General features: G+C 47.2%; 1 protein-coding gene across 16 annotated transcripts in view; it reads left to right on the forward strand.

Moving 5' to 3' along the window:
* CACNA1A (calcium voltage-gated channel subunit alpha1 A) overlaps positions 1-21,325 on the forward strand; it is a 502,477-nt gene that overhangs the window by 239,009 nt on the left and 242,143 nt on the right. For all 16 annotated transcript variants that reach the window (XR_010180475.1, XR_010180476.1, XM_063931156.1 and 13 more), the window contains 4 exons: positions 2,087-2,154; positions 2,239-2,345; positions 18,688-19,479; positions 20,492-20,901. Coding sequence is in view for 14 of the 16 variants with exons in the window: in XM_063931156.1 (XP_063787226.1) it covers positions 2,087-2,154; positions 2,239-2,345; positions 18,688-19,479; positions 20,492-20,901 (1,377 nt within the window). In the remaining 2 variants the exon portion in view is untranslated. The remainder of the gene's footprint in view (positions 1-2,086; positions 2,155-2,238; positions 2,346-18,687; positions 19,480-20,491; positions 20,902-21,325) is intronic.

The following is a 21,325-nucleotide window of genomic DNA, read 5'->3' on the forward strand; positions in this document are numbered from 1 at the left end:
ATAAGGCAAAACTTCCATATGCCTCTTTAAGTCGGCATCACCCGTCCATTGGCGGTCCACAGGGCTCGCCTAGCAGAAATCGCTATGGCGTTGGCTCTTGAACCTAGTAGCCCAACGTCTCTCTGAGCGTCTCTCATATATAAGACTGCGTCTTTAATGTGACCTAAGGTCAGTAAAATGGTATCCCTATCTAGGGTATCAATGTCAGCTGACAAGGTATCTGTCCAAGCTGCTACCGCACTACAAACCCAAGCCGATGCTATTGCCGGTTTGAGCAAAGCACCCGTATGTGATTAAATTGCTTTTAAGGTAGTCTCCTGTCTGCGATCAGCAGGATCATTGAGGGCCGCCGTGTCTGGAGACGGTAGCGCCACCTTCTTGGACAAGCGCGTTAAAGCCTTGTCCCCCCTGGGCGAGGATTCTCGTACCCTGTCCTGTGCAGGGAAAGGATACGCCATAAGAATCCTCTTGGGAATCTGCAGTTTTTTGTCTGGAGTTTCCCAAGCTTTTTCAAATAACGCGTTCAGCTCATGAGATGGGGGAAAGGTTACCTCAGGTTTCTTTTCCTTAAACATGCATACCCTCGTGTCAGGGACAGAGGGGTCATCTGTGATATGTTTAACATCTTTTATTGCAATAATCATATAATGAATACTTTTGGCCACCCTTGGGTGTAACCTTGCATCATCGTAGTCGAAACTGGAGTCAGAATCCGTGTCGGTATCAGTGTCTGCTACTTGGGACAGGGGACGTTTTTGAGACCCTGAAGGGCCCTGTGACACAGTCAAAGCCATTGATTGACTCCCTGTTTTATCCCTGGACTCTGCTTTGTCCAATCTCTTATGTAATAAAGCCACATTTGCATTTAAAACATTCCACATATCTAACCAATCAGGTGTTGGCGTTGCCGAGGGAGACACCACAATCATCTGCTCCACCTCCTCCTTAGATGAGCCTTCCGCTTCAGACATGCCGACACACACGTACCGACACTCCCACACACTCAGGGATATATCGATATGGAGACCGTCCCCCAATAAGGCCCTTTGGAGAGACAGAGAGAGAGTATGCCAGCACACACCCAGCGCCACCGGACACTGGAATAAAATCCCAGTTAGTACAGCGCTTTTATATAAATATATAAATACACTCACTGCGCCAATGAAATGTGCCCCCCCCCCCCCCCCCTCTTTTTTGCCCTCTGTAACCTTGTTTAGCAGTGAGAGTCCGGGGAGCCAGCTTCCCTGCCGTGTGCTGTGGAGAAAATGGCGCTGGTTAGTGCTGGAGCACCAAGCCCCGCCCCCTCACCGGCGGGCTTCGGTCCCGCTCAAATTATTTATACTGGCGGGGGTTTATTAATATACTGCCTCCGCAGTATCTACTTTATATGCCAGTGTCCCTAGAGGTTTTTATTGCTGCCCAGGGCGCCCCCCCTGCGCCCTGCACCCTTACAGTGCCCGCAGTGTGTGTCTGTGCGGGAGCAATGGCGCGCAGCGTTACCACTGCGCGTTACCTCAGTGAAGATCTGAAGTCTTCTGCCGCCTGTGAAGTCTTCTTTTCTTCTTAATACTCACCCGGCTTCTATCTTCCGGCTCTGTGAGGAGGACGGCAACGCGGCTCCGGGACGAACGGCGAGGGTGAGACCTGCGTTCCGACCCTCTGGAGCTAATGGTGTCCAGTAGCCTAAGAAGCGGAGCCTATTATTCAAGTAGCTCTGCTTCTCTCCCCTCAGTCCCACGCTGCAGGGAGCCTGTTGCCAGCAGTGCTCCCTGAAAATAAAAAACCTAACAAAAAGTATTTTTCAGAGAAACTCAGGAGAGCTCCCCTGCAGTGCACCCAGTCTCCTCTGGGCACAGGATCTAACTGAGGTCTGGAGGAGGGGCATAGAGGGAGGAGCCAGTGCACACCCGTTCTAAAGTATTTAGAGTGCCCATGTCTCCTGCGGAGCCCGTCTATACCCCATGGTCCTTACGGAGTCCCCAGCATCCTCTAGGACGTAAGAGAAAATATATTATCCGCAATTATTGGAAATTGCGCATATTAAATACTGTAGGTCTATATGTTCTTCTTAACTAACCCTACATAGACACTCTGCTGAACGTCTTCTTGGCCATCGCTGTGGACAATCTTGCAAATGCTCAGGAGCTGACCAAGGTAATCTACGGACGATGCCATATTATTAATGTGTTTTCCTGGTATGTGGCTATTGCATTAACTTATCTCTCTATACGTCTACAGGACGAGCAGGAGGAAGAGGAGGCAGCCAATAAGAAACTGGCAATGCAGAAAGCTAAGGAGGTTGCAGAAGTCAGCCCCCTGTCGGCGACTAACATGTCTATAGCAGCGTAAGTTCTCATCCTGCCAAAGATGTCTCAGACTCTCGCTATACTGGTGTATGAGAACATTCATCATGTCCCTTCTACATTATTTCAAATAACTCGTCACTAATTATAAAATATGTCTCTTCTAAGACTCTGTTACTTGCTCACTACAGCTTTATGTTATTGGGGTAAATAGATATTTAAACTCATATAAATTGCTGAAAAAGATGTTCAGTTGCCTAATAGTGTAGTAGGTAAGTATAGATAATAGAGTAGTAGGTTAGTACAGGTTATAGTGTAGAAGGTTAGTACAGGTAATAGTGTAGTAGGTAAGTATAGATAATAGAGTAGTAGGTTAGTACAGGTAATAGTGTAGTAGGTTAGTACAGGTAATAGTGTAGTAGGTAAGTATAGATAATAGAGTAGTAGGTTAGTACAGGTAATAGTGTAGTAGGTTAGTACAGGTAATAGTGTAGTAGGTTAGTACAGGTAATAGTGTAGTAGGTAAGTATAGATAATAGAGTAGTAGGTTAGTACAGGTAATAGTGTATTAGGTTAGTACAGGTAATAGTGTAGTAGGTAAGTATAGATAATAGAGTAGTAGGTTAGTACAGGTAATAGAGTAGTAGGTTAGTACAGGTTATAGTGTAGTAGGTTAGTACAGGTAATAGTGTAGTAGGTTAGTACAGGTAATACAGTAGTAGGTTAGTACAGGTAATATTGTAGTAGGTTAGTACATGTAATAGAGTAGTAGGTTAGTACAGGTAATAGAGTAGTAGGTTAGTACAGGTAATAGTGTAGTAGGTAAGTATAGATAATAGAGTAGTAGGTTAGTACAGGTAATAGTGTAGTAGGTTAGTACAGGTAATAGTGTAGTAGGTTAGTACAGGTAATAGTGTAGTAGGTTAATACAGGTAATAGTGTAGTAGGTTAGTACAGGTAATAAAATAGTGGATTATTACAGGTAATAGTGTAGTAGGTTAGTATAGGTAATAGAGTAGTAGGTTAGTACAGGTAATAGTGTAGTAGGTGAGTATAGATAATAGAGTAGTAGGTTAGTACAGGTAATAGTGTAGTAGGTTAGAACAGGTAATAGTGTAGTAGGTTAGTACAGGTAATAGTGTAGTAGGTAAGTATAGATAATAGAGTAGTAGGTAAGTATAGATAATAGAGTAGTAGGTTAGTACAGGTTATAGTGTAGTAGGTTAGTACAGATAATATTGTAGTAGGTTAGTACAGGTAATAGAGTAGCAGGTTAGTACAGGTATTAGAGTAGTAGGTTAGTACAGGTTATAGTGTAGTAGGTTAGTACAGGTAATAGTGTAGTAGGTTAGTACAGGTAATACAGTAGTAGGTTAGTACAGGTAATATTGTAGTAGGTTAGTACATGTAATAGAGTAGTAGGTTAGTACAGGTAATAGAGTAGTAGGTTAGTACAGGTAATAGTGTAGTAAGTAAGTATAGATAATAGAGTAGTAGGTTAGTACAGGTAATAGTGTAGTAGGTTAGTACAGGTAATAGTGTAGTAGGTTAGTACAGGTAATAGTGTAGTAGGTTAGTACAGGTAATAGTGTAGTAGGTTAGTACAGGTAATAGTGTAGTAGGTAAGTATAGATAATAGAGTAGTAGGTTAGTACAGGTTATAGTGTAGTAGGTTAGTACAGGTAATAGTGTAGTAGGTAAGTATAGATAATAGAGTAGTAGGTTAGTATAGGTAATAGTGTAGTAGGTTAGTACAGGTAATAGTGTAGTAGGTAAGTATAGATAATAGAGTAGTAGGTTAGTACAGGTAATAGTGTAGTAGGTTAGTACAGGTAATAGTGTAGTAGGTTAGTACAGGTAATAGTGTAGTAGGTAAGTATAGATAATAGAGTAGTAGGTTAGTACAGGTAATAGTGTAGTAGGTTAGTACAGGTAATAGTGTAGTAGGTAAGTATAGATAATAGAGTAGTAGGTTAGTACAGGTAATAGAGTAGTAGGTTAGTACAGGTTATAGTGTAGTAGGTTAGTACAGGTAATAGTGTAGTAGGTTAGTACAGGTAATACAGTAGTAGGTTAGTACAGGTAATAATAAGAATTTACTTACCGATAATTCTATTTCTCATAGTCCGTAGTGGATGCTGGGACTCCGTAAGGACCATGGGGAATAGCGGCTCCGCAGGAGACTGGGCACAAAAGTAACAGCTTGAACTAGCTGGTGTGCACTGGCTCCTCCCCCTATGACCCTCCTCCAAGCCTCAGTTAGGATACTGTGCCCGGACGAGCGTACATAATAAGGAAGGATATTGAATCCCGGGTAAGACTCATACCAGCCACACCAATCACACCGTACAACCTGTGATCTGAACCCAGTTAACAGTATGATAAACGAAGGAGCCTCTGAAAAGATGGCTCACAACAATAATAACCCGAATTTTGTAACAATAACTATATACAAGTATTGCAGACAATCCGCACTTGGGATGGGCGCCCAGCATCCACTACGGACTATGAGAAATAGAATTATCGGTAAGTAAATTCTTATTTTCTCTAACGTCCTAGTGGATGCTGGGGACTCCGTAAGGACCATGGGGATTATACCAAAGCTTCCAAACGGGCGGGAGAGTGCGGATGACTCTGCAGCACCGAATGAGAGAACTCAAGGTCCTCCTCAGCCAGGGTATCAAATTTGTAGAATTTAGCAAACGTGTTTGCCCCTGACCAAGTAGCTGCTCGGCAAAGTTGTAAAGCCGAGACCCCTCGGGCAGCCGCCCAAGATGAGCCCACCTTCCTTGTGGAATGGGCTTTTACAGATTTTGGCTGTGGCAGGCCTGCCACAGAATGTGCAAGCTGAATTGTACTACAAATCCAACGAGCAATAGTCTGCTTAGAAGCAGGAGCACCCAGCTTGTTGGGTGCATACAGGATAAACAGCGAGTCAGATTTCCTGACTCCAGCTAGTGCTACTCCGACTTCTAACCGTTCCTTGGACCTTGCCCTTATCAGGAGATCGTCCAAGTAAGGGATAATTAAAACGCCTTTTCTTCGAAGAAGAATCATCATTTCGGCCATTACCTTGGTAAAGACCTGAGGTGCCGTGGACAATCCAAACGGCAGCGTCTGAAACTGATAATGACAGTTTTGTACTACAAACCTGAGGTACCCTTGGTGAGAAGGGTAGATTGGGACGTGGAGATAAGCATCTTTGATGTCCAGAGACACCATATAGTCCCCTTCTTCCAGGTTTGCTATCACTGCTCTGAGTGACTCCATCTTGAATTTGAACCTCTGTATGTAAGTGTTCAAGGATTTTAGATTTAAAATTGGTCTCACCGAGCCGTCCGGCTTCGGTACCACAAACAGTGTGGAATAATACCCCTTTCCCTGTTGTAGGAGAGGTACCTTGATTATCACCTGCTGGGAATACAGCTTGTGAATGGCTTCCAAAACTGCCTCCCTGTCGGAGGGAGACTTTGGTAGAGCAGACTTCAGGAACCGGCGAGGGGGAGACGTCTCGAATTCCAGTTTGTACCCCTGTGATACTACCTGCAGAATCCAGGGGTCCACTTGCGAGTGAGCCCACTGCGCGTTGAAATTTTTGAGACGGGCCCCCACCGTGTTCGAGTCCGCTTGTAAAGCCCCAGCGTCATGCTGAAGACTTGGCAGAAGCAGAGGAGGGCTTCTGCTCCTGGGAAGAGGCTGCCTGGTGCAGTCTTTTTCCTCTTCCTCTGCCCCGGGGCAGAAATGAGTGGCCTTTTGCCCGCCTGTACTTATGGGAACGAAAGGACTGAGTTTGAAAAGACGGTGTCTTTTTCTGCTGAGAGGTGACCTGGGGTAAAAAGGTGGACTTTCCGGCCGTTGCCGTGGCCACCAGGTCCGATAGACCGGCCCCAAATAACTCCTCCCCTTTAAACGGCAATACTTCCATATGTCGTTTGGAATCCGCATCCCCTGACCACTGTCGCGTCCATAACGCTCTTCTGGCAGAAATGGACATAGCACTCACTCTTGATGCCAGGGTGCAAATATCCCTCTGTGCATCACGCATATATAGTAATGCATCCTTCAAATGCTCTATAGTTAGTAATATACTGTCCCTATCCAGGGTATCAATATTTTCAGTCAGGGAATCCGACCACGCCACTCCAGCACTGCACATCCAGGCTGATGCGATTGCTGGTCGCAGTATAACACCAGTATGTGTGTATATACCCTTCAGGATATTTTTCAGCCTTCTATCCGCTGGTTCTTTGAGGGCGGCCGTATCAGGAGACGGTAACGCTACTTGTTTAGATAAACGTGTGAGCGCTTTATCTACTCTAGGGGGTGTTTCCCAACGCGCCCTAACCTCTGGCGGGAAAGGGTATAGTGCCAATAATTTATTAGAAATTAGCACTTTTTTATCGGGGGAAACCCACGCTTTATCACACACCTCATTTAATTCATCTGACTCAGGAAAAGCTACTGGTAGTTTTTTCACTCCCCACATAATATCCTTCTTTGTGGTACTTGTAGTGTCAGAAATGTTCAATGCCTCCTTCATTGCCGTGATCATGTAATGTGTGGCCCTACTGGACATTACGTTTGTCTCCTCACCGTCGACACTGGACTCAGTATCCGTGTCTGGGTCTGTGTCAACCCACTGAGGTAACGGGCGTTTTATCGCCCCTGACTGTGTCTGAGACGCCTGGACAGGCACTAATTGATTTGTCGGCTGTCTCATGTCGTCAACAGTTTTTTGTAAAGTGCTGACATTGTCACGTAGTTCTTTAAATACAACCATCCAGTCAGGTGTCGACTCCCTAGGGGGTGACATCACTAATACAGGCAATTGCTCTGCTTCCACATCATTTTCCTCCTCATACATGTCGACACAATCGTACCGACACCCAGCACACACACAGGGAATGCTCTGATAGAGGACAGGACCCCACTAGCCCTTTGGGGAGACAGAGGGAGAGTTTGCCAGCACACACCAGAGCGCTATATATATATATAGGGATAACCTTATATAAGTGTTACTCCCTTTTATAGCTGCTGTTTATAATTTAGCTGCCAATAGTGCCCCCCCTCTCTCGTTTTTACCCTGATTCTGTAGGGACTGCAGGGGAGAGTCAGGGAGCCGTCCTTCCAGCGGAAACTGTGAGGGAAAATGGCGCTTGTGTGCTGAGGAGATAGGCTCCGCCCCTTCACGACGGCCTTATCTCCCGCTTTTTTCTGGAAAACTGGCAGGGGTTAAATACATCCATATAGCCCAGGAGCTATATGTGATGTATTTCTTTTGCCATCCTAAGGTATTTCTGTTTTTATTGCGTCTCAGGGCGCTCCCCCCCAGCGCCCTGCACCCTCAGTGACCGGAGTGTGAAGTGTGCTGAGAGCAATGGCGCACAGCTGCAGTGCTGTGCGCTACCTTAGTTGAAGACAGGAACGTCTTCTGCCGCCGATTTCACCGGACCTCTTCGTTCTTCTGGCTCTGTAAGGGGGCCGGCGGCGCGGCTCCGGGACCCATCCAGGCTGAACCTGTGATCGTCCCTCTGGAGCTAATGTCCAGTAGCCTAAGACACCCAATCCACTCTGCACGCAGGTGAGTTCGTTTCTTCTCCCCTTAGTCCCACGATGCAGTGAGCCTGTTGCCAGCAGGACTCACTGAAAATAAAAAACCTAAAATAAACTTTTACTCTAAGCAGCTCAGGAGAGCAACCTAGCATGCACCCTTCTCGTTCGGGCACAAAAATCTAACTGAGGCTTGGAGGAGGGTCATAGGGGGAGGAGCCAGTGCACACCAGCTAGTTCAAGCTTTTACTTTTGTGCCCAGTCTCCTGCGGAGCCGCTATTCCCCATGGTCCTTACGGAGTCCCAGCATCCACTTAGGACGTTAGAGAAATTGTAGTAGGTTAGTACATGTAATAGAGTAGTAGGTTAGTACAGGTAATAGAGTAGTAGGTTAGTACAGGTAATAGTGTAGTAGGTAAGTATAGATAATAGAGTAGTAGGTTAGTACAGGTAATAGTGTAGTAGGTTAGTACAGGTAATAGTGTAGTAGGTTAGTACAGGTAATGGTTAGTACAGGTAATAGAGTAGTAGATTAGTAGAGGTAATAGTGTAATGAGTTAGTACAGGTAATAGAGTAGTAGGTTAGTACAGGTAATAGTGTAGTAGGTTAGTACAGGTAATAGAGTAGTAGATTAGTACAGGGAATAGAGTGGTATGTTAGTACAGGTAATGGTGTATTAGGTTAGTACAGGTAATAGTGTAGTAGGTTAGTACAGGTAATAAAATAATGGGTTAGTACAAGTAATGGAGTAGTAGGTTAGTACAGGAAATAGCGTAGTAAGTTAGTACAGGGAATAGAGTAGTAGGTTAGTACAGGTAATAGTGTAGTAGCAAAAACGTTTTTTAACCAAGGTTAAAAAATCGGGCGCAAGGTAGGCTGGTGTTCTAATTGTAGCAGCTGCTAAACAACAGGTCTAGTCAGTCCTGAAAACACTATACACAATAAAACACAAACAAAGTAGCAGCGCTATGAGTTTGGATATGAGATTAAATATAAATCATTCATACATCATGGTGGAGATAAACACACGTGGAGCTGCATGAACTGAAGGTGAAAAAATGAGTTAATTTATTAAAATTTCACATGCAATGTGTCAATAAAAAATGATATAAGAATAAAAATTGAAAAGTGCAAAAAGCAGGATCACTATGGGGCTGCCTTAATTCGGCTATCCGGTTTCTTTATTGTTGTGGACAATATGACGGTATTTTGGAGTTAGGTGACAACTGGACTTCTTTTGACACAGTTCTGATAGTATCAGTGCCACATGATTAACCGCTGGAGGAGGGGGTTCTCTGGATAGCGTCCCTTATGGCGGGTAGAACCAATAAAACAAGTTTGTATCCTCACCAGTATGCGGAGTCCTCAGTGCTGAGTGGCAGGGCTGTATTGCCAGTTGGCAAGTTATTCACCTTTTTCTCTCTGTGCGTGATTCGTCCAAGTCCACTAAAGATCCGGATAGCGTGCGTGCAGCTCTCAATTGAAGATGGTGATCCTGAAGCATAAATACCTGACGCGTTTCGCTGCAGTGCCTGCAGCTTTGAAAAAGCTGCAGGCACTGCAGCGAAACGCGTCAGGTATTTATGCTTCAGGATCACCATCTTCAATTGAGAGCTGCACGCACGCTATCCGGATCTTTAGTGGACTTGGACGAATCACGCACAGAGAGAAAAAGGTGAATAACTTGCCAACTGGCAATACAGCCCTGCCACTCAGCACTGAGGACTCCGCATACTGGTGAGGATACAAACTTGTTTTATTGGTTCTACCCGCCATAAGGGACGCTATCCAGAGAACCCCCTCCTCCAGCGGTTAATCATGTGGCACTGATACTATCAGAACTGTGTCAAAAGAAGTCCAGTTGTCACCTAACTCCAAAATACCGTCACATTGTCCACAACAATAAAGAAAACGGATAGCCGAATTAAAATAGTGTAGTAGGTTTGTACAAGTAATAAAATAGTGGGTTAGTACTGGTAATAGAGTAGTAGGTTAGTACAGGTAATAGTGTAGTAGGTTAGTACAGCTAATAAAATAGTGGGTTAGTACAGGTAATACAGTAGGTTAGTACAGGTAATAAAATAGTGGGTTAATACAGGTAATAGAGTAGTAGGTTAGTACAGGTAATAGTGTAGTAGGTTAGTACAGGGAATAGAGTAGTAGGTTAGTACAGGTAATAGAGTATTAGGTTAGTACAGGTAATAGAGTAGTAGGTTAGTACAGGTTATAGTGTAGTAGGTTAGTACAGGTAATAAAATAGTGGGTTAGTACAGGTAATAGAGTAGTAGGTTAGTACAGGTAATAGTGTAGTAGGTTAGTACAGGTAATACAATAGTGGGTTAGTACAGGTAATAGAGTATTAGGTTAGTACAGGTAATAGAGTAGTGGGTTAATACAGGAATTAGTGTAGTAGGTTAGTACAGGTAATAAAATAGTGGTAACCTTACCTCCTACAATCTCATTATCTATTGATGGCACTACTATCTCCTCTAGCCCCCAAGTGCGCTGTCTTGGAGTAATCCTTGACTCCTCCCTCTCCTTCAAACCACACATTCAGCACCTCTCACAAACCTGCCATTTCTCATCTAAAAAATATTTCCAGGATCAGACCCTTTCTGACCCAGGATGCTACTAAGACTCTTATCCACTCACTGGTCATCTCCAGACTGGACTTCTGTAATCTGCTCCTGATTGGCATTCCTGACAGATACCTCTCTCCACTCCAATCTATCCTCAATGCTGCTGCCCGGCTCATCTTCCTCACCAAACGCACTACGTCCACCTCTCCTCTCTTACTAGACCTTCACTGGCTCCCCTTCCCTTTCAGAATCCATTTCAGGCTTCTCACACTCGCTTACAAAGCCCTCACCCACTCCTCTCCCATCTACATCTCTGACCTTATCTCCCTTTACACTCCCACCCGTCCTCTTCGCTCTGCTAATGCACGCCGACTCTCCTGCCTACGGATTACTTCCTCCCACTCCTACCTCCAAGATTTTTCACGTGCTGCACCACTTCTCTGGAATTCCCTACCTCTCCCCCTCAGACTCTCCACCTCTCTACAAAACTTCAAACGGGCTCTCAAGACCCACTTCTTCACCAAACCCAGCCAAATCTCATCCTAACCCTCTGTTCTACGCTCTCTATGTACCCCATCTGTGTCACCCCTGTCTGTCTACCCCTCCCCTTTAGAATGTAAGCTCTCACGAGCAGGGCCCTCTTCCCTCATGTGCTTATCCTCTCTTACTTTAATAATCTTCAACTGCACCAAATCCAGCAGTCTTCTGCCACCTGATACTTATTCCAGTGTCATCTGCTGATGTAACTATGTTTATTTACCTTGTACTTGTCCTATACTGTCATCAACTGTAAGTTGCTGTTTTCCTGTTTGATTATTTGTTTATATACTCTGTAATTGGGCGCTGCGGAACCCTTGTGGCGCCATATAAATAAATAAAGGATAATAATAATAATAATAATAATAATAATAATAAGTTAGTACAGGTAACAGAGTAGCAGGTTAGTACAGGTAATAAAATAGTGGGTTAGTAGAGGTAATAGTGTAGTAGGTTAGTACAGGTAATAAAATAGTGGGTTAGTACAGGTAATAGAGTAATAGGTTAGTACAGGTAATAGAGTAGTAGGTTAGTACAGGAATTAGTGTAGTAGGGTAGTACAGGTAATAAAATAGTGGGTTAGTACAGGTAACAGAGTAGCAGGTTAGTACAGGTAATAAAATAGTGGGTTAGTACAGGTAATAGTGTAGTAGGTTAGTACAGGTAACAAAATAGTGGGTTAGTACAGGTAATAGAGTATTAGGTTAGTACAGGTAATAGAGTAGTAGGTTAGTACAGGTAATAGTGTAGTAGGTTAGTACAGGTAATAAAATAGTGGGTTAGTACAGGTAATAGTGTAGCAGGTTAGTACTGTTAATAGTGTAGTAGGTTAGTACAGGTAATAGAGTATTAGGTTAGTACAGGTAATACAGTAGTAGGTTATTACAGGTAATAGTGTAGTAGGTTAGTACAGGTAATAAAATAGTGGGTTAGTACAGGTAACAGAGTAGCAGGTTAGTACAGGTAATAGTGTAGTAGGTTGGTACAGGTAATAGTGTAGTAGGTTGGTACAGGTAATAGTGTAGCAGGTTAGTACAGGTAATAGTGTAGTAGGTTAGTACAGGTAATAGTGTAGTAGGTTATTATCACTGACCTGGTTTGGGATTGTTATGGACTCGGGGTATCTTCCGAAGATCGGAAAGAGGAACCGCAACTGGGCCGCAACAGGGATGGCCGAATGTAGGTTTTCCTCATACAGGATTCGGACAGCAGGCAGGAAGCACGTGTTGGATATTGAAGATCTCCTGAAAAACAAAAACTTGAAAGGGCTGATGAATCCTCTGCAGACAGATGATAATGAACGTGGCTGGAGAACAGGAAGATTGAGAGTAGTAACCGTGACTGGAATGCACGGTGCGGAAGCCTGTGTTTGCTGGACGCACGGTAAATTAGAGGTACAGGACGCGGAAGGCACTGACTGTGCAAGGAGATACAGAAGTGCTTGGTGGCACTGAGGTGCTGGAGACACGGAGGTGCTTGGAGGCACGGAGGTGCTTGGAGGCACGGAGGTGCTTGGAGGCACGGAGATGCTCGGAGGCACGGAGGTGCTTGAGGCACGGAGGTGCTTGGAGGCACGGAGATGCTCGGAGGCACGGAGGTGCTGGAGGCACGGAGGTGCTTGGAGGCACGGAGATGCTCAGAGATGCTCGGAGGCACGGAGGTGCTGGAGGCACGGAGGTGCTTGGAGGCACGGAGGTGCTGGAGGCACGGAGGACTGGCGATCACCACTCCTGGGGAGCTGATGATACTCAGGCCCTGATGCAGTGCCTGGCGCCTGAATTTATACTTCCCACCACCATCTGGTTGGTGGGAAGTGCCTGATGACGTCACCTGCCCAGACGCCGGGCCGAGCGACGGGAGCCGCCAGCGAGGACGGCCGCAGAGAGGACCAGCGCGCCCGGAGAGGTAAGTAAGGCAGACGGGGTAACGGCGTGACAGTACCCCCTCCTCTAGGGGTGGCCCCTGGACACTTCCCAGGTTTCGTAGGGCGCTTGGCATGGAAGATCCGGATTAGTCGAGGAGCTGAGACCTCAGAAGCTCCTATCCAACTTCTCTCCTCAGGACCATAACCTTTCCATTCTACCAGATATTGCAGGTTCTTATGAAGATAACGAGAGTCCAGAATAGTTTTGATCTCGAAGTCTGTCCCAGTTTCAGTTTCTACCGAAGTGGGGCTTGAGGGCTTAGAATGAAAACGATTAAGGATGAGAGGACGAAGGAGAGAAACATGAAAGGCATTCGGTATGCGTAGATGAGAAGGTAATCCCAACTTGCAGACCACAGGATTCAGGATTTGTAGCACAGGGTATGGACCGATGAACCTTGGGGCGAACTTCATGGTGGGTACCTTTAGCCGGAGGTTACGTGTGGAGAGCCATACCCTGTCACCAACCTTGTATTGAGGAGCGGCTCGCCGTTTCTTGTCAGCGAAGAACTTGTATCGGACAGAAACGTTTTTAAGACTAGCATGAACCTTACTCCAAATTTGTCTGAAGTGTAGTAGAGTGGAAGTCACAGCTGGAACCTCTCCTGTTGGAAGAATTGGTAATTCCGGAACTTGTGGGTGGAAGCCATAGTTGATGAAGAACGGAGATTCGCCAATGGAGGAATGAAATGAATGGTTATGTGCAAACTCTGCCCAAGGCAATAACTCTACCCAGTTGTCCTGTGAAGGGGAGAGATACAGGCGGAGGAAAGTCTCCAAGTCTTGATTGACTCGTTCCGTTTGCCCATTAGTTTGGGGGTGATAAGCGGATGAAAACTTAAGTTTAATTTGTAAGGCCGAGCAGAGAGCTTTCCAAAACCTTGCGGTGAACTGTACCCCTCGATCAGAGACTATTTCTTGAGGCAACCCATGGAACCGAAAATGTTCTCGGACACATATTAGAGCTAATTTAGGAGCTGTCGGCAGACCAGTCAATGGAACGAAGTGCGCCATCTTCAAAAAACGGTCGACGATCACCCAGACAGTGTTGAAACCTTTGGAACAGGGCAAGTCGGTGACAAAGTCCATGGATATGTGAGTCCAGGGTTTCATAGGAATGGACAGAGGACGAAGTAACCCAGCAGGAGGTAGGCGAGGAGATTTATGCTGTGTACACTGTGGACAAGAATTAACGTAATCCTGTACATCCTTCCTCATGGAGTCCCACCAGTAAGATCTTTGCAGAAACTTGTACATCTTCTGGGCACCGGGATGACCGGAAAACTTGGAGATATGGGCCCACTGTAGTATCCTCGACCGGAATTTAGCTGGTACGGACATTCTTCCAGGGGGAGGACCTGGAGTAGTTGAGGCAGCGGAGACAGAAATTGGATTCAGAATTAAACTCCGCTCAAAAGAATCCTCTTCATCTGTGGGAGTGAACGGGACAGTGCATCCGCTTTAGTATTGAAAGTCCCAGCTCGGTACTTGATAACAAAAGAAAATCGAGTGAAGAAGAGTGCCCATCTAGCTTGGCGAGGATTCAAGCACTGTGCGGTTTTGATATACAACAAATTTTTGTTGTCGGTGTAAATGGTAATTACATGTTTGGCCCCTTCTAAGAGATATCTCCACTCTTCCAAGGCAGATTTAATTGCCAAGAGTTCCTGGTCTCCAATAGTGTAATTTCGTTCAGCCGGAGAGAATTTACGAGAGTGGAAGCCACACGGATGTAATTTCTTATCTGAGGAGTACTGAGAGAGAACGGCCCCAACTCCGACCGAGGATGCGTCAACTTCTAGGAAGAAAGGTTCCTCGAAATTTGGTTGTTGGAGTACTGGAGCGGACATAAAAGCCGATTTCAAGTGGGAAAAATCCTCTATGGCTTCGGGAGGCCACAAACCCGGGTTGGAACCCTTTCTCGTCAAGGCGGTAATGGGCGCAACAATAGTGGAGAAACTTCTAATGAACTTTCTATAATAGTTCGCAAAACCCAGGAATCTTTGTATTGCTTTCAAGGAGAGTGGCTGTGCCCAGTCCCGAATGGCGGATAGTTTCTCCGGGTCCATGCGAAGCTCCATCCCCGAGATGATATAACCGAGGAACGGTATTGATGTTACTTCGAAGGTACACTTGGATATCTTGGCATAGAGATGATTCTCACGTAAACAGCGGAGTACCTCTTTGACCTGTATCCTCTGTTCAGCAAGGTCTTTGGAAAAAATCAGTATGTCATCCAGATATACCACGACACTTAGGTATAACATGTCTCGGAAGATTTCGTTGACGAATCCCTGGAAGACAGCAGGAGCATTGCTAAGACTGAACGGCATCACCAGATACTCATAATGCCCATCCCGGGTATTGAAGGCAGTCTTCCATTCATCTCCCTCTCTGATGCGTATAAGGTTATATGCCCCCCTCAAATCGAGCTTGGAAAAAACGTGGGCACCACGAACTCTATCAAATAGCTCTGTGATTAGGGGCAAGGGGTATTTATTTTTGATGGTAATATCATTTAGGCCGCGGTAGTCGATACATGGTCTTTACCCCCCGTCCTTCTTTTTCACGAAGAAGAAGCCCGCTCCAGCCGGGGAGATAGAGGGGCGAATGAATCCCTTGTGAAGATTGGACTTGATATAGTCTGACATAGCTTGTGTCTCTGGAAGGGACAGAGGATAAATGCGCTCCCGGGGCAGCATTTTCCCTGGGATGAGGTCAATGGGGCAGTCCCAAGACCTATGGGGTGGTAACTGGACAGCCGCCTGTTCCGAGAACACATCCTTGAACTCTTGATACGCCTCCGGGATAAGTTCTTCCTCCGCCTTAGTAGAAACACGAAGCGGACAGACAGGGGTGAGACAGTTAGCGTGACAAAAAGAACTCCAAGACCGAATCTGTGCGGTCTTCCAATCGATATGGGGATTGTGAATTTTGAGCCAAGGCATTCCGAGAACCAGATCGTGATGCATTTCCGGAATCACCAGGAACTCCAAATATTCTTGATGTAGAGCCCGACCTGTAATTTAACTGGAACCGTGCGCTCTGTTATGATACCATTGATAGCTGTCAAGGAAATAGGCCGTTCGATGGGCCGTACTTCCAAATTCAGGCTTTGGACACAGAGAGAAGAAACGAAATTCCCCGCAGCCCCGGAGTCCAACAGGCTTCAAAAGACTTGGAAGTAACCTTGGTGGTTAACGATACAGGGAGCAAACAGTCCGAAGTCGGAGAAGATTTGGTCGTAACCCCCAACTTGACTCCTCCGGAACAAGCTAGGCCTGCCCGTTTCCCGGACGGGATTTGCAGGACTTGATGAAGTGACCCGCAGCTCCGCAGTACAGACAGAGTTTACCCTCATGACGACGCTGTCGCTCTTCCGGAGACAATCGTGTTCGTCCGGACTTGGGACCACCGCTTGCCTTGCAGGGGAAGCCGGAACCTAGAACGATCGGATCGACTACGTTCACCTCCACGTTCCTGCATCCGGAGATCTACCTTGACGCAGAGAGAGATCAATTCCTCTAAAGAATCTGGAAGCTCCCGAGTGACCAACTCATCCTTCAGGCGATCAGAGAGACCGTTCCAGAAAGCAGCTCTCAGAGCCTCATTATTCCAGCGAAGTTCAGAGGCAATGGTTTGAAAATTAACCACATACTGACCCACGGATCAGGAGCCTTGACGGATGCGGAGCAAGTCAGAAGAGGCCGAGGTCATCCTGCCGGGCTCGTCAAAAATTCTTCGAAAAGACGTGATGAATTCGGAGTAATTGGAAACCAGTGAATCAGAACGTTCCCATAATGGAGACACCCAATCCAAGGCAGATCCTTCCAGCAGAGAAATAATATATGCCACCTTGGACCGGTCTGTAGGAAAGTTATGTGCAAGTAGCTCGAAATGTACCTCGCATTGGTTTAAAAAACCACGACAATTTTTAGGATTCCCATTATAACGGGACGGAGTAGGCAGCTGAGGGCGCGGAGTGGCACCGGCCGATGGCTGAACATTGCTGGAAGCGGCAACTGGTGCGGCTACTGGAACTGGTGCTGGAATTACCGAGGCTAGGGACGCTTGAATCTGATTAAGACGCCCGGACAACTCCTGGAGGTACTGCATCACCTGACCTTGTGCCGCTTCCTGACTTTGTACTCGGGAAGCCAGATTCTGGATAGCACTTGAGTCCGTGTTCCGATCCCCCGGGTCCATGAGGCCTGAGTATACTATCACTGACCTGGTTTGGGATTGTTGTGGACTCGGGGTATCTTCCGAAGATCGGAAAGAGGAACCGCAACTGGGCCGCAACAGGGATGGCCGAATGTAGGTTTTCCTCATACAGGATTCGGACAGCAGGCAGGAAGCACGTGTTGGATATTGAAGATCTCCTGAAAAACAAAAACTTGAAAGGGCTGATGAATCCTCTGCAGACAGATGATAATGAACGTGGCTAGAGAACAGGAAGATTGAGAGTAGTAACCGTGACTGGAATGCACGGTGCGGAAGCCTGTGTTTGCTGGACGCACGGTAAATTAGAGGTACAGGACGCGGAAGGCACTGACTGTGCAAGGAGATACAGAAGTGCTTGGTGGCACTGAGGTGCTGGAGACACGGAGGTGCTTGGAGGCACGGAGGTGCTTGGAGGCACGGAGGTGCTTGAGGCACGGATGTGCTTGGAGGCACGGAGGTGTTTGAGGCACGGAGGTGCTTGGAGGCACGGAGATGCTCGGAGGCATGGAGGTGCTCGGAGGCACGGAGGTGCTCGGAGGCACGGAGATGCTCGGAGGCACGGAGGTGCTGGAGGCACGGAGGTGCTTGGAGGCACGGAGGTGCTTGAGGCACGGAGGTGCTCGGAGGCACGGAGGTGCTCGGAGGCACGGAGATGCTCGGAGGCACGGAGGTGCTGGAGGCAAGGAGGTGCTTGGAGGCACGGAGATGCTCGGAGGCACGGAGGTGCTGGAGGCACGGAGGTGCTTGGAGGCACGGAGGTGCTGGAGGCACGGAGGACTGGCGATCACCACTCCTGGGGAACTGATGATACTCAGGCCCTGATGCAGTGCCTGGCGCCTGAATTTATACTTCCCACCACCATCTGGTTGGTGGGAAGTGCCTGATGACATCACCCACCCAGACGCCGGGCCAAGCGACGGGAGCCGGGAGCCGCCAGCGAGGACGGCCGCAGAGAGGACCAGCGCGCCCGGAGAGGTAAGTAAGGCGGACGGGGCGGCGGCGTGACAGTTATTACAGGTAATAGTGTAGTAGGTTAGTGCAGGTTCGATACTTGATCCTGGTAGTCGGGATGCTGGCGGTTACATAACCGACAACCGCACCCAACACTGATTTTGCCGAAACTGGACAGGGTAAGTATTGTACCCCTCCCAAGTCCCCTGCCCTAACCCTAATCTTCCGGGGGTGATGGCTATGGCTAACCCCCCTAGTGCCCAACCTTAATTCCCCCTAGTGCCTAACCCTAACCCCCCTTAGTGCCTAACCCTAGGGGGGGGTTAGGGTTAATACGAGTAATAGAGTAGTAGGTAAGTACGGGTAACAGAGTAGTAGGTTAGTAAAGGTAATAATGTACTAGGTCATACAGGTAATAAATTATTCGAAATAGGAAACCTTAAACATAACATACAGAGAGAAGAGGAGGCTATGGCAGTTTTGTCCTTTCAAGTGGCTACAGTCTACTTCGCTGAAGACTGCCCCTCTCAGTTTCACCATAATTCACCTCTTTCTCACATCTAGCTATCTACCTGCCTGCTTATCTAAATGTGTTGTTTTTTTCACCACACCCTACAGGAAAGAGCAACAGAAAAACCAGAAGGGTGCTATGTCTGTTTGGGAGCAGCGTACGAATGAGATGCGTCGGCAGAATATAATGAACAGCAGGGAGGCCCTGTACAGTGAACTTGACCCAGAAGAGCGTTGGAAGGTGGCCTTCATGCGAGCAGACGTGAAGACGCACTTGGACCGACCGCTGGTTGTGGACCCTCAAGAAAATCGCAACAACAACACCAACAAAAGTCGTCCAGGAGAAAGCAAGACCCCTATAGAACGCTTGTCTCACCAGCGGGCAGAAGACTATCTGCGCAAGCAAGCGCGGTTTCAGGAGCGTGCAAGCCGAGCATATGAAATAGGGCAGGAATCCGGCCGCCGGCCACGGAGTAAAGAGCAGGACATTAGCCGTGATGGGCAGGAATTGGGACTTCAGGACAGGACAGGGGAAATGGATGGAGGGGTACGCACGCCACAGGAACCACCAAGGAGACACAGGGGTGGAGGAAGCAAGGAGAGCAGAAGTGGATCCCCGCTGCCACGTGGGGATGGAGATCACCGAAGACATAGAGTGCACCGCAGAACAGGGGAAGAACCAGAATATATGGGGGGAAGTGGTGGAAGAGGAGGAGGTAGTGGAGGAGAAAGGAGACCTCGACATGTGAGGGATGGTGGAAGAACAAGGGAGGTTGGTGGGGGAGGAGAAAGCGAAGGGCCTGATGGAGAGAGGAGAAGAAGGCACCGTCACACTGCACAGTCCACCTATGAGAATGACGTGAAGAAAGATGACAGAGAGAGGAGACATCGGAGGCGAAAGTGAGTGAGATGGCAGATTATGGGATGGGGAGTGAATTGAGAGGTCAAATGTCAAACAGACCCAAGTCTACTCAAACTCCTTACAACAAATTCTAACCTAAGACCTTTCTATGCATGGAGGAGAAAGCAACAAACTGATTATAGAGAATATATTTTTCTTCTAGGACATCTAGGAAAAAATACTTTTAATATTCAGTAGAAAGGTAGAATTGGCATCCTCAGCCAAGCACGGGTTCATATAATGCACCGGAATTTAAAGTATCACTAACATACAGTAAAAATAGTTTTATTATGTGCCCCTCCCCCTAGCCGGTGACCCACAAGCTGCTCCATGCAGTCAGTTTTCCTGGGGCTCCTCCGTTTCCCTCATGGGGGAGGGGGGGGTAGAGACTTTCTGCGGAAGAATATAGACTTACAAGAATTCCATACAAGACTAAGGGGGCCATTCCGATCATTCACACTGACATGCGGGGGAATGCCCAGCACAGGGCTATCGCAATGCGGCAATGCCTTTTCACTTCAAGAGTAGCTCCCGACCAGCGCAACTTTAGTGTGCTGGCCGGGGGCTACTCATCACTCCCCGGCCCGCAACGGCAGCGTGTGACGTCACCTGCATTGGCCGGACCGCACCCATGAAACAGTGGCCAAACGCAGCCGTTCCGCCGCCCCCCCCCCCCCCCCCCGTCATTCAGGCAGAGGCGCAGGCGCAGTTCTGACCCGATCGCACCGCTGCGATAAACTGCAGCGTGCGATCGGGTCAGAATGACCCCCAAAAACAGCATGTGTAGGGCATTACTCTATCTCTCTAGATGCATTTTTCACACCCGTATATCTGTGTAGGACTGAGTAAATCACATTGACAGAGAAAAAAAATTGTAAGTTCGCCCATAGAAACGAATTGCAAGTCTCAGACATTGATAACTGATGGCAAATAAGGATCTGATTACAGATTGCTTATGGATTATAGTGCGGCTTTAATACCCTCTAATTTTGTTATTTTTCACTATTGCAGGGATCCAACCACTCCAGTCCCCAACTCTGGCCCAAATCTGTCCACCACACGTCCCATACAGGATCGTTCTCGCCAGGAGAATCAAAACCAACAACCGGAAAATATGGACAACATCCGGAACAACAAGCTGGTCACTACCGAGCCCCCAGTTGCGGGAGGCATCAACCACAGCCCTGCAAAACTGAACAATCACACCAACTGCGCAAACACCAACAGTGTTCCTGCTGTGAATTCCGCCCCTAAACGGACTCCTCTCCCCACTAACTCCGGCCCTCCTCCCTCTGCACCAGATTCCGGCCAGACACACAGTAACCCCACTGACACAGCCAAAGGGACTAAAGCTGCAGAGCAGACCACAGTGGACATCCCACTGCCCTTCCCTCCACCGGTAGAGAATGCTGTCGGACAGGGTAATGTTTCTCCTGGAAAGTGTCCAGCGTTCTAAAGCTTTAGAGATGTAAAATGCCCTTTTGCTAACTGAGGGCCTGGTTTAGAGATGTATGGAAGTGTATTTGCAAATGCGCATTTGTACGCAGCAGCTGTGCGAAAATATGCTAATGTTTGCTGCCGCCTGGATTTGTATTGAGACGCCCACAGGTAACTGTGCCGATCCCAGCGGCTGCGTACAACGATGCAGCATACGTCGCAGATTAGTAGGTCATTGAAGTTTCCTGTTACCTCCGCCAAATGCCCCCTGACTGTCACTTTGCAAGTAAATCCTCTCTGTGACTGCCGTCACAAGAGCATTGCGGCACAGTGCCACTTATACGCATGCACAGACCGCCAACAACCACTCAACTGCGTAAATATCAAAATTGTGTCCAACTATGAATC

Source organism: Pseudophryne corroboree, chromosome 6 (genome assembly GCF_028390025.1).
Source record: "Pseudophryne corroboree isolate aPseCor3 chromosome 6, aPseCor3.hap2, whole genome shotgun sequence".
Classification (NCBI taxonomy): domain Eukaryota; kingdom Metazoa; phylum Chordata; class Amphibia; order Anura; family Myobatrachidae; genus Pseudophryne; species Pseudophryne corroboree.